Source organism: Polypterus senegalus, chromosome 16 (assembly GCF_016835505.1).
Source record: "Polypterus senegalus isolate Bchr_013 chromosome 16, ASM1683550v1, whole genome shotgun sequence".
In the NCBI taxonomy this organism is placed as follows: Eukaryota; Metazoa; Chordata; class Cladistia; order Polypteriformes; family Polypteridae; genus Polypterus; species Polypterus senegalus.
In genome coordinates, this window is record NC_053169.1 from 45,371,375 (window position 1) to 45,385,266 (window position 13,892).

The 13,892-nt window shown below is 35.1% G+C and overlaps 1 protein-coding gene across 27 annotated transcripts in view; it reads right to left on the minus strand.

Moving 5' to 3' along the window:
* The window catches only part of nrxn1a (neurexin 1a), a 1,096,290-nt gene that overhangs the window by 308,128 nt on the left and 774,270 nt on the right, over positions 1 to 13,892 (minus strand). For all 27 annotated transcript variants that reach the window (XM_039738493.1, XM_039738492.1, XM_039738491.1 and 24 more), the window contains one exon: positions 8,740 to 8,921. In XM_039738493.1, the coding sequence (XP_039594427.1) occupies positions 8,740 to 8,921 (182 nt within the window). The remainder of the gene's footprint in view (positions 1 to 8,739; positions 8,922 to 13,892) is intronic.

Sequence of the window (13,892 nt, forward strand, 5' to 3'; positions counted from 1 at the left end):
TACAAACAAATATTTTTTTAGATTTTTCTGCAAAAGTCTTACATAATTTGGGTCACTTCAGGACAGCCTAATTATCATCATCCTGTGGTCCTGCTTCTTTTTCTCCCTAAGGCAGAAGTTCCTGCCAAACTGCTTTGGCTACAATATTTTAGTTATTTTAGGGCTTGATAATCTATTGAAATGTTCTTTTCATAGAATGGTTCAAAAACAGATATCCTTCCATCATTTAAGTAATACTCAGTCTTTGTCTAATAATAAGACCCAGCTGTTTAAAGCCATGCAGAAGTCTTTCACTTTTTTTGGTTTTCAAGGTTCCTCTTTCACCATCTCCTTCACCACCTTTGTAGACACATTCACATTAGATGGCAGGCATTTAAGACCAGCTTTGTTCTTTGTCTAAAAAGAAAGTATTCGTTAAACAATAATATACTATATAATTGTTAGGCCCGAACAATCTATTGGTAGAAATACAAATGTGTTATAGTTTGCAGCTGTGTCCTTCAAACTGTATCTTATCTTTATTTTGGTGGCTTTCATCATGATATTTAAGTACAGTTCTTTTGCATACTCTAGCTCCTCAAACCAAGTGAATGAACAGCTGATGCAAAGTGCAAACATCAGGTTTACAATTTACAATCTATTTACAAATGATTATATATAGCACAGACCATTTTTACACTTTCCTGCAGTCTATAGCGTATACATGTCAGTATTTTCCTATGTTGTGACATGCTTTGCAGCATTTTACAGTCATCTTGATTTATGTAACTTTCTGTCAGCTCCCTGATCTATCTATCTATCTATCTATCTATCTATCTATCTATCTATCTATCTATCTATCTATCTATCTATCTATCTATCTATCTATCTATCTATCTAAAGTAAAATTGGGTTTTAAGCACATTCCAATCAACATGCACACAGAATATGTTTGGTTTACAGAGTAACCACGAAGTAAAATAAATCAATAAAGTGTACCGGTCAGATTTACACAATGAGCATAGATGGAAGCACGACTAGAATTGTAAAATATTAGCTTTGCCCTGCATCAACATAAGCATCAAATCATCAGTGTCTCAAAGCTAATCTTCTAGATGAAACAGCACATTGCTTAAAATGTGTTACTCAAAGAACGATTTTGCCATTCTCCACCATCATTTTTAAATTTTGTTGATTGTTACACTTTCTAAGTGAGAAAAGAACTAAGACTGACTAATAATAATAACATGGAATGTCTGAGAAAATGTTTCATATTATTGCATTCTTCTAAGTATATTTATTTTATATTAGACTAATGTGAAGAGAATTTAAGTAAGATCTTGCATAGCAAATATTCAGTAAAAATGCATTTTATAGCTTCAGTATTTCAAGAATGACCAATAGTTTTCAATAACTCTAAAAAATTTCAATTACCCATCACTCACATCACACTTCATCTAATGAAGCAATAAAAAAGGAAATTTAAGCAAGGTCCATTTGCCCATTCACTTAGTGAAACTACTCCATCAAATTTAAATCCTGTCTTTCTGTCAGAGACTCATGAAGCTTTTATTTTTAACTTATTTAAATGTTGTTTTATTTTTATTTTTTTTTATCTTTGTAGTTGTAATTTCTCTTTTACATTGACCTACACTCTGTATGAGAATCTGCTATATAAATAAATGTTGTCTCACAAGGTGCAACACATAATCTATGGAAAAATCAAAAACAATATATTACTATGATATTATACTTCCTATAAACTCTACTGAAAAGATGAGATCTGCAATGTGTTTCATTTATATTCTAAGCATCATAACTGTCTCCACATTGTTTTTCATGTAATAAATCCAAACTTCATAAGGCAAATGGTATTCATAGATGAACCCACTATAAACCGTGTGTATTTCAAAGACATAACTTCCAACTGTACAGCTCTCCTACAAATGAGGCTATCGTTAACTCCAAGTGCTTTTGTGTTTTTTGCCCTACCTATAAGTATCCTAAAACTCACTTAAACAGCAGAGAATTACAACCACGAAGAAAGTGTCCCAGTAAAAAAAAGGACATACTCCATTTGCTTTCCTCCCCACGGGTTGTGGAAAACAGAACTCAGCATCGCAACACCATCCGAATGAACAAATTACGAGCACAAAACTGTCATGGCTTCCGGCCCAGTAATGAATTAATCTTCAGCTCTATTGGCTACAACTTTTCTAGCAGACCCTGCCTGAGGCAATCAAGTGGAAAGTCTTGATAATGATTTGTACTACAACTGTCCAATGGCTCAAGAGAGATGCCAGTTAACCTTTTGTTTTAAAGTCTAAAACATAGTCAGAAGTAATATTTTACAATCCTGTTAGATGACGGCTTTCATTCTCACCTCACCTGAAGTCTGATTTGTAGCTTTTGTTTTTCTAAACCTCCAAATGGAGTTTTTGTTGCACCTGATGTCAGAATCCCTTTATTCACTTTAGACCCCATACTTCTTCAGTTTTTTAGAGCAACAGGAGGCCAAGGCCTATCATGCTGTACAAGACACAGGTGATTTAGCCCCTGAATGGGGCATCTGCTCTAACACACACACACACACACACACAGATATAAACTTGCTTTTATCTTTCCTTTTTTGAATTAATTGTCACTATCTATAATTATGAAACCTGAGAAGACAATGCCGGGAACAAATTGCCCCTTAAAAACAAGTCACTGTTGCAAAGAAGAAAAGTATACCATGCAGCTTTCAACGTTAATCATACAGCTTGAGTTTTCTAGTAGTGTGTGAGCAAACAGCATTTATCAGGCATGCAGCTAGACTAGGACTCTCTATCAAATGAAGCATTTATAAAGTGTGAGAATCAGCTTGAGAATGGAGTCTGCAGTTGCTTTGATCCAAAATTCTTTCTTTGCAACTGAAAGTAGTTCACATCTTTGTCTCCACCAAGACTAAAAGTAATCTCCTCTGTGTACATTTAGGAGGAAACAATGAGCTCTATTTTTGGCCTTAAAAATCTACTGTCAAGAGTTGACTAATGTAACTGTCTGAATGCACCATGGGATTTAGACTCTGCAGTGAAATTTATGTGTGTGGCTTGGTTGCTCCCTCTAACAGCCCACAATTCTCTGAAAAAGATATGCTGAGGATAAGTGACAATTGAATAATCTACAAGTGAAATTAAGATTGGAATGGATGTCAATAAAATGATATTTTTGCCAATCATGCTCAGTTAATGGCTGTTAAATTATTGTTGTTATTGCCATACTGTGTTGGGTAAGAAGATGATTCTAAAGGAGCTGGAAAAAATCAAGTATTTGAAAAATGATACAAGGCATCACTATATTACTTTCCAAAACGTTATTTCTATAGCCACAATTTGCCTTTAGTTGTTCATGCTGAGGGCAGAAACTAAGTCATTGAGAAAAACTGAGATTTGACAACAGTCTAACAAAAAAAACCATGTGATACACGTGTGACTGCTTGGTGAAGCCCTCTCTGTTGTATTTTGTTTGGAGAGGTCAAGATCATCCCTTAAGGCAGAAAGTTCTCAGTAGAAAGCCTTATTTGTCTTTCTATTTGAATTATTTGAGGGTAATCTAATTGAAAGAAACAGTGATATAATACTAAATGTAATAAACTGGTTTTATCTATCTATCTATCTAGTTAGATTTTATAAACAAAATTGCACATTAAGTGCAACTTGCTCATCAAATTATGGATTATTCTATTCATCCTCCAAATTCCTAAATCACAACCTATAACAGGGATACTCACCCTGATCCACTCAAAATAAAAGAAAGCTGGGGTGGACCAGTACTTTTTAAAAATGTAATTATAGCCTATTACTTTGTTATTGCTTTCAGAAAATTTTCCATTCACTTCAATTAACTTTGGTGTTCATTATTGGCAGCATCAAATGCATATTTGTATTGTTTTGGCAAGGCAGGAATGGTTTTAGGTATTATATTTTTATACTAAATGACAGACCATAGCCAGTTTAATTGGCAGCTGCATAACAGCACTTGCTATAACAGTGTAAACAATTAAAATGAAAATGGGTTAATAGAGAAAAAAGAGCCAGAAGGAATTTTAAAGTAATGTGTATAAATCAACTTTTAAAGTATATACATTTTTCTCTTTAACTAAAATGATATGAAATGAAATAATGGGTCAATTAAATTTTGCTCATGTGCTATATTTAGCCCACATGCTATTGGTTGAGCATCACTGATTTAAAGTATGCAAGCAGCAAGTAATGTTACATACTATAATTATTCGAAAATGTAAAGAGTTACAGAATTACTTTTTCCTCTTTTTAAACGAAAAACTTCACATTTCACTGACCAGCATTTGTTATTAAATCCAAAGCCCACATACTGTATCAACCTTTATGAAACTGATCGGAAACACAGCCAACTTCTTGTCTTTTATAAATATGTTATTCCTTCATGTGCTGTTAAGTAAATAACATCTATTCCCTTTTGCCATTCTCAATGCAAGCTCCCGATGGTTAACGGTATGAACACTGCCTGCTGCACCACCAGCTCACACTATTTCAACATATCTTTAGCAAATGACTGCATTAAAACTAAACTGTCCGGTTTATTTTATTGGATTGCATGCAGAACACTCTTTTCTGCTTGGTTGTGTGACTGTGCCATACAAAGGACCAGCGCACCTACCATCATGTCTGCTTTATGCCAAGTGCTGCTGCGATAATCACTGGCTCTCTGTGACCCTAAACTGGACAGATTAAATGTACCCCTCATGTGTCCTGCACATGCAGGATTAAATTTATACCTATAAGTTTTGTTCTGTACTTTTCATAGTACATTTCACTTGATTGCATGCTATGCTAATTGCTTATGTAACCTCTCCCTCAATGGCTGTCACTACACAACTGGAACACACACAGTACGTGCACTGCATTACTGACTAGCAGGCAACATGTTTGTAAAGAAAATGTAAGACTTTTGCAAAGAACACAATAATTTCTTTTTTGAGTGATAGGAATAAGCTTCCATAGTAATGCAGTAACATATCATTTTTTAAGGGGCTCGATTATTTTTTCTTTAATGAAATAAATATTTAATTTGGTTTACTCATTACTTTAGTAAATGACTATGTAGTACATGTTACTTTAAAGTGTTACCCCCAACATTGGAAGTAAGTGCACAATGCTGGATCTTATGCTGAAAGGTGTGGGGTCCTAGACTGTTAATGAGAAAGAATTTGTTATATCACCATTATTTATAGAATCTCTAAATTCAGACTTAGATTCAGTCATGAAATCTTCTCTGTGGCTACAGAACCAACTTTCATCCATATAGGAGTGAGAATGTAGATTGGTTTTAATAGGGTGTTATTAATGAATTAAAATGGAATGACTGGAATTTCACTCTCGACTCACTGAGCTTCATTATGAAGTGCCTTTTAAAGATACTCCTCTTAGATTATAGGTAACAGTCAGATGTACAGTAGGACCTACTGAAACTAACAGGTCTAGTTAGATAAGGAGGTGGCTATGTTCTTATACAAAATGTAGATTTCCATCCATACTTATTATTTAATACTTTAATTACTGTTTTTTAAGTATTGTAGAGTACTATTTATTTGAAAAATAGTTTACTATAAGTCCAGATAAAGTATTTTTAATATAACAAACATCCATCCATCCAATATCTAACCCGCTGAATCCGAAAACAGGGTCACGGGGGTCTGCTGGAGCCAATCCCAGCCAACACAGGGCACAAGGCAGGAACCAATCCTGGGCAGGGTGCCAACCCACCACAGGACACACACAAACACACCCACACACCAAGCACACATTAGGGACAATTTTAGAATTGCCAAATATAACAAACAGTATGAGTATATTTACCAGAATATTTTCTAAATGTAACACACTGTATATGAACTTTATATTATAGAGATATGATTAAATATGACTATGCAGTTAGAAGAAGGATACAGAATTACTTCCATAATGTGAGCTGATTTACTGTATATATGCCTTAGTCATTTAGGTCAGGTAAAAATAAAAGTGCACAGCTTCTCTTTTAGTGTGCTTGTCTTCCTTTTTGCTTCAATGTTTCTCCCTTTCTCATTAACATACTGAATAAAAGAATGTGGTATAACGCTAAAGCATCACTTAAACTGGCCAATCTGGCAAGAGATGACCCATTCTGAAAATTAAAAGCATCTAAGACAAAGTAGATATAAAAATGCTTTGGGTGTTATACCTTGAAGAATTAATCCTGGTTCTCCATGCCATGCCTAAGAAGATGGAAAACTGACTCAACACACTACTCATAATGATAAAAGAAATTAGGATGAAAGTATTGACCTTACTGCTTCATAATAAACATACTTAACAAAATCAAAATCAGAACACTTAGGAGATGCCAACTGCTCATCAAATAGTCAAAGTATAAGAAGTATAAGTTGAATCAGTTCATTTGTGGGGAATTATTAAGTGACTATCAGGATTACTCATGTGTAGCATGCAGACTGTTCTTTAGCACTCAGTATTTTGTATTTTAAAAAACAGTTTATAAACTGCAAGTGACTCTTTTAACATAAAATTATGTAAGACAGATACAGGATTCTGAGCAAAAAATGAAAATGCATGAGTAATACTCCTGTCTATTAGTGGACAGAAGATGTAGCCTATACTGTAGTATGAACTGTCATAATAATAGTCCAATGTCATGTTTCAGTTTCTCATTTATAAAGCATTCTATTTTCTGCAAGCCCAATAAAAGTTTCCTAATTTTCAAATGGAATCAGAACTGCTCATTTCTCCTCTCCGCATTCTGGTAGTCACCATTCATATCCATGTCTTTTGGACTAAGGTTGAAATGGCTGTTCATATCATATTTTGGCATTTTGAATAGTTTGGAAATGTACCAGTTAGGAAACATCCAAGCGCTAACTATTTTGCAATATCTTCTGGATCAGTAATATGCCATATTTGTTATTTTCTCTAATTGAGAATATGACATAATTGGTTATACCTTTTATTAAATATGCTAGCCGTCCATCGCGGCTCCACCCAAGTAGTAGCGATACAGAACAGTGCAGATGGGCCTGCCAGGTTCTTGTCACACTTCCCCCTCCCCTCGGCCCACAACCTCTGTCTCAGATTAGGACGCATATATCGCTCCTGTAAGCGAACTATGATTCTTAGTGTGATGAGAGAAGTTGCAAAATCAACTAGTATGTTCAAGCAAATTATAGAAAAAAAGGCGATCCAAATCCATTAAGTGGTGCTCTCTTTCGCTAGCTAAGCAGATGTAGGATATGCCTTGAGGCTGGCGCATGAGTGAGGAGAGTCCCCCCTGCCCCCATCAGCCAACTGTGTGTCTCTCAGATTCACGCAAATAAATCGGTACCTCAAGTGAACTATGATACATAGCGCAATGAGAGACATCACAAAATTAACTGGAATGTTTAAGCAAATTATAGAAAGAAATCCGATCTCAATCCGTTAAATAGTTGTCTCGTGAAAAGCGGACAGGTATAGACAGACAGACATTGGATTTTATATACACAGTAGATAGATCTCTCATTTTTAAGTGCAATTCAATTATAAAATCTGTATTGTGTAAACCATTACTGAATCGAAATCCAAACAATCAAAATGTTTCTGTTTTCTCCACATGATCGGATGTTTCCCGCTTTATTTTCTCTATGGTGATTTTATTTTAAACAGATGTATTCAAAGCAATATACATATCCAAATCGATCTGTATATGTCAGAAGAGATCTGACCAAAGCAACCTAACCTCCAATGTTTCTCAATCAATGTATATATCTGAACCAATTTATTAATGAACCCATGAATGGTACGACCAGCACCGTCACAGTACCCTACATATATTTGTTGACAGATAGATAGATAGATAGATAGATAGATAGATAGATAGATAGATAGATAGATAGATCTATCAATATTTACAATATTGTGACTGTTACAAATTCCAAATTGTGAAGACAGTATTTAAGACTACTGCAGAGCACTTGGCAAACAGTGTTCCAGATATTACAGGTGATGCATTGAAAAGTAACATCAAGCTTGAGTTTAATTTTAATCTTGAATATTCAGTCCAAACTGATGTCCAAAATACACACTAAAATAAACTGCTCTTCCATATATTAAAGGTAAAGTTAAAAAGAAAATCTACAACAATATACAGAAAAAACCATTTAGAGGGAAAAACAAATTAATTTTCTAATATATGAAAAATAAGCAAACTTTTACATTAACTAAGAAATGTATTTTTGTATTAATAAATAAAGACTAATATAAATATAAACAAATTCTTAGGATACTCTAATCAAATATCATTCATGTCTATTTTATTTATTGACTTATTTAAATGTTTACTTTTTAATTTAATGTTATCATTATATTCCAAAGTTTGGGATCAAATGAATAACTATAGTTTCTTATTACCCACACATACAGTATGAGCAGCCACAGTTATCTCATGAGTAAGGCAGACAAAACTCTGCTACTTTGTTTTATATTCATGGGGATGCCAGGACTATGGGTACAACATTAATAAGTACACAGTTTATGTTTCTGTGTTTTAATGCAACACACTGGCAGACCTTTTCCATTTACTGTATAATTAGTTATGATTTTTTATTAATACATGCAATTATATTATGTCCAGTGTTACAGCTTAAGACCCATATTAGTGTGAATTTCTGACAGTTGTAGTAAATAATTCAAAGCCTGAATACAAACTACTTACAATATGTAGCTGTAGGTAGTCTCCAAGGCCGGGCGCACTGTCCACTCGCACCAAAACAGCATCCTTCAAATCACAGCTAAATCCTATTGCAAGCCTGTCGGCGCGAGTACTTGGTCGGTCGTTAGGGGGCCATGTGTAAGTGATTAATCCACCTCCTCTATTAAAAATAAATGTTGTTCCAGCTGTTAAGATAAAGATGAAAAAAACACAATTAATGATTCATTTGTTTTTCAGGACCACTGTAGTATATTGTTTTTAAAAAGCTGACAATATCATTTTTAACAGGCAGGCATGATAGTAAAAGTGAAGGATACATTTAAAAACTCACCAATGCATAGTCGTATCTAGTAATTTATATGGAGCAAGACTGGTACCATGAGAGATTCTAAATTGGGTACAAGGGGTGGCAAGTAGAGGGGTCTGAGTGAAGTAAGAGCACAACCATATTTACCCAAAGAATGACAATGAACTCTGTGATTACTTAAAAGCAGTGTACCCTTTGAGCCCTTAAACTACCAAATAGAGGAATGTCCAAGTTGCACCTTAGCACACGACATACAGTGTGTGAACCAGATCTGACACCATTCAGGTGGTATTTAGAAACTGTACTGGAATATTTAACACACAAAGTGTTAAATATTTCACAAATTACATTGTTCATTAAGCTGTTGTGGTACCTTTATGTATCTCCTGCTGTGACAGTTTAATAGACTGTGCAATTGCATTTAACATAAATATGCTTTCCAATACTCCCTACTGATCATTAATGGCTAAAAAAAAACCCAAAAACAAATCACTATGGAACTATGGCACCATAGTATCCTCAGACTGTTACACTGAACTGTTGTACCTTTCTCATTAATTATACTCAAAGAACTCTACCAGCACAGGCATGAGCCCCCTTTCAAACCTGCACTGAACTAAGCAGCCTAAGAAAATTGATAGATATGTGCAGCATTTTAAAAGTCACAGAAATACTCATCCATTTACTGAACCTGTTTATTCCATTAAACGTTCACATGATGGTAAAGAACACAATGGAGTGTTCTCCCAGAATGAGACAGTATTGAGTTGCCAAACAGCCTAATAAACATAAAGTGGAGATAAAATCCTCAAGCTCATGGTGAGAATATATAAACTCCAGAAACATTAATGATGAGAGAGGAAGTCAAACCCATTTACCACAGTAGAGTTATCTATTACTCCAAAGTGACGCCTTTTACTAAAATATTTACCTTTCATAAAAGTAAAACACATTTCAGGGATACAGCAGAGTGATGCAGTGGGCATTGCTACTTCTTACCTCTAGGAGATTAGGTTCAGTTTCACTCTGTGGAATTTGCACATTCTCTCAATATTTTTATGATTTTTTCTCTATGTGTCCCAATTTTTCTCTAGTAACCCAAATACGTCCTCCTCCGGTTAATCGTATCATCCATATGCCAAAGATGTACATGTTAAGTTTACTGGGGATTCTAAATTGGTGCTTTATGAGTGTGTATGTAAATTGGCTCCTCCAATAGATTGGTTCCCAACCCAGGACTGGTTCCTATCTAGTGCCCAGTGCTGCAGGGAAAGGTTTTGACTCCTCACGACCCTGAACTGGATTAAGTGGATTTGATAATGTTCTGTTGTGTAATTCTATTGGTTATTAATTATTTCGAATCTCTGTTCTTCGGCTCTCTCTTTTATAAACAAAGCATTAAAAAAAAATGAAACAGCAATGCTTAATCAATACACACTTCTAAACTATTGATTTTTTTAGAGTAATAATACATATTCATATCTTTAACAAATATTTAAGCCATTAAGCTGATTTAATTTTGATCCCTTTGTCTGATTAATGAAAACATGAGACCACTTAGAATATTCCATTACCATTTTTTAGTGTAGGGTATTATAAAATCTGTATGATAATTGTGTAGTGATACATTCTGGAGGTTTACATGATTTTGCTATTTTTGTGCTAACTTCTTTACCTGAATATCAAAGGATGTCACATACGAAGTATGTATATATATATGAAAAGTTAACCAGAATGTATGAAACCCAACCACTCTGATGGGAAATGCACTTTCAGATACAACAGCATGCAGATAAATCTCAGCAATAAGTCCTCTGCCTGACCACAACCTTGAATAGGCAGGCATTTTTAATAATAAACTTGTGTATAAGGTTACTGTATGTTTCCAGCATTTATCTTTAAAGCTATACAGAACAAAATACAATGTAATTCCTTATTTTCTTCTAACTGGCAGGAGAGAATATAGCAATGATACACAATATTTACTTAGGTCTATCCTCCAATTAACTCGACTACTGTAATTCATCTATGTACACAAAGACAATACCTATTCCAAGAGAACTGGGGGCAAGACAAAACTCTACCCTAGAAATGTGGCCAGGCAACTGCAGGACACATTTACCTACATACCCTCACTAACCCCTAGAAATAAGCTGGACACTGATGATGTGGAATTAAACTGCAAGATTTAAGAAAATTCTTGAGGACGAAGACGAACATGTAATCACAGCACAGTTAGTGACTAGGATGTGAAAAGGAACTCTAGAACATCAAGACAGCCGCACTAAATACTGCACCCCTATACCATCTAATAGAATTTATTTTTCTTAAGCAGGTATAACCAAATCTTTATTATGACATTGGTTAAATGCATATGCTTTGCAGCTGGATCTGTCGACATTATGGGAAAAAATCTTATAAAATCATTGATGGAAGTAAATCACCAACTGTCTTAGTGTATACAGATCAATAGTACAGCATTAGGTTCAATAATTCTGACCTCATAGATTTACTGCAAAGCTAAATCTCTGCTCAGACGTGTCAAATGTCAGCGTTTTGTGATTGGGCTCCCTATTTTTACATAATTACTTGTTATATTTTGAAGCTAGTGACTTAGTAGTTGGAGTTTGAAATTTAATTAACACTAGTTGACTAATTATCCTTATAGTAAGAATGTACAGTATTGTGCTCTTTTAAAACATAATAAAACAATGTGAAGCTCATTTACTGGGAACAGGTATGTAAAAAATATTTTTCATTTTTTCGCTTAGCCTTTTGTACACAGTGTACAATCATATTCGCCTTTATTGCCGTCACTACTTATTAAAATGTTTCACAGAGCTAATCCGCAATGCCTTAACAGCCTCTCATTTCAACACATATATTTCTTTACTAAAATATTTTTACAGAAGCTCTTCGCCAATTATTATAACCACATATTACTTAAGACATTTTAACAAACTCTGGCTTCCTGACTGTTATGAAATTATTTTCAAAACCCTTTTACTTAACTGCAACTCCCCCATTCATCCATCCACTCATTATCAAATTTGCTTAACTCAGTTTGCAGCTACAGGCCCAGAGCCTGTGAACTATAAGCCTCTGCATGTAATTCTGCTACATGACTTGGCTACCCTGTTCTTACACACCTGTCCATTTCATAATAGATATTTATTTGAGATAATGGTGTCTGATCTTTAGAATTCTTTTCCTCCGGCTGTGTGAGGCTTCTTCCACCTCAACAATAAAGTCAAATCCAAAAGAAATGACTTTTCAATAGCATAATGACCACACACCATGTCTTCTTGCACTGACTACATATTGTTGATACCAACTTCAGTTGTTTTAGTTGACTCAATGGTTTTATTCATGTTGAAATACTCGATGGTGGTGGCAATTTCAAAGAGAGCTTTATTATATAAAAATCTGTCATTTGTACTGGTATATATTATCACGCACTTGTGAGTAGGTGGAAGTTGTATGGACCAAGTCAGGGTAATTCCACACCAGGCCAGGGGGTGGTGGGGTGCGCTAAACCTTCTTCTGTTGTCTCTGCAGACTAGACTCAGGAAAACCTATCTGACTCATCCCTGAAGACGCCTAGAAGAATGTTACTTCGGTTCTGGTGCCCAGGAGAACGTCACTTCCAGTTCCAACACCTAGGAGAACATCACTTCTGGTTATGATGCCAGAAGAAGGTCACTTCCAGTTCCCGTAAATCACTTCCGGTCTTGGCATTTAAACCCGCCATTTTTACAACCAGTCATCACTTCTTATTAGGACTCCATTGAAGACACCTAAGTCTTATTTTCAAAACCCATTGCATCCAGGGATAATACACAGGTGGCTACCCCAAACCTTTTTGAGTATGTTGAGTCTGATCCTTTCACAATGTATTTTCTTTGAAATCATTTGGCTTTGAAAATGATGGGACTGCAACTTTCACATCTTAGCATTCCAAAGCATGCTAGCCATCATAGTTTCTGTGAGGAAATGATAGTAAAATTCTTGGAAATTGGGAATATTAGCAGAGGTATTAGCTCCAAATGGATGCCAGACTACTACAGGACATGAAGAAGCAAATGGACACATTAGTGTCAGGGGAGAAACATTTTTTTTTTTTTTAGGCAACATTGTCATGGGGAATTTGCTTAAGAAAAGATCTATAGTCCAATTGTCTACATATATATTACACTCAGAGGTTAACAGACATGTTCACTGAAATTGAAGACTAAAATGGTAACCTTGAGATTTAAAGTCCAGTGCATTAGCCACATTGACCAATCATTCCAGCATACCTTGGATAATTAGAGCAAAGTGGAGTCCACAGAGGGACCCACTTGAACATAGATGAAACATACCGAAGGTACCTCATTCATCAAATAAACCTTGGAACAGGTACCGAGAGATAGCTACTAGAAAAGGTTCTGGCTCTTTATGACCCTGAACTGGAAGCTGAATGTATGAAATTCCTCCTCTCTTTGAATTCTAATACAGAGATGATCTATATGCCTTTGCTACACATTTATCCTTCACTTACGTGATCCTGCCTAATGCAATTGCACAGTCCTAAACACTACAACATACCTGGAGGCTCTGTTCATAATGTTCAACTTCATTTCATCTTTTTATCCATGTATGGCTTAAGAATGGCACTTTAAATTTCACAGCTTTGAAGCTTGCACGTATACTCTGAAGCAGTATATAGCATAACTCTACACAACATGTGGAAATGAGCGTAGGTTTTAAGGCTGATGCAGATATGTGTGTTTATAATTCATTTTCATACTACATTTTAGCATAAAACACATAAGCCACTGCCTCCGTGTCCTTCAACCAACAAACTTTA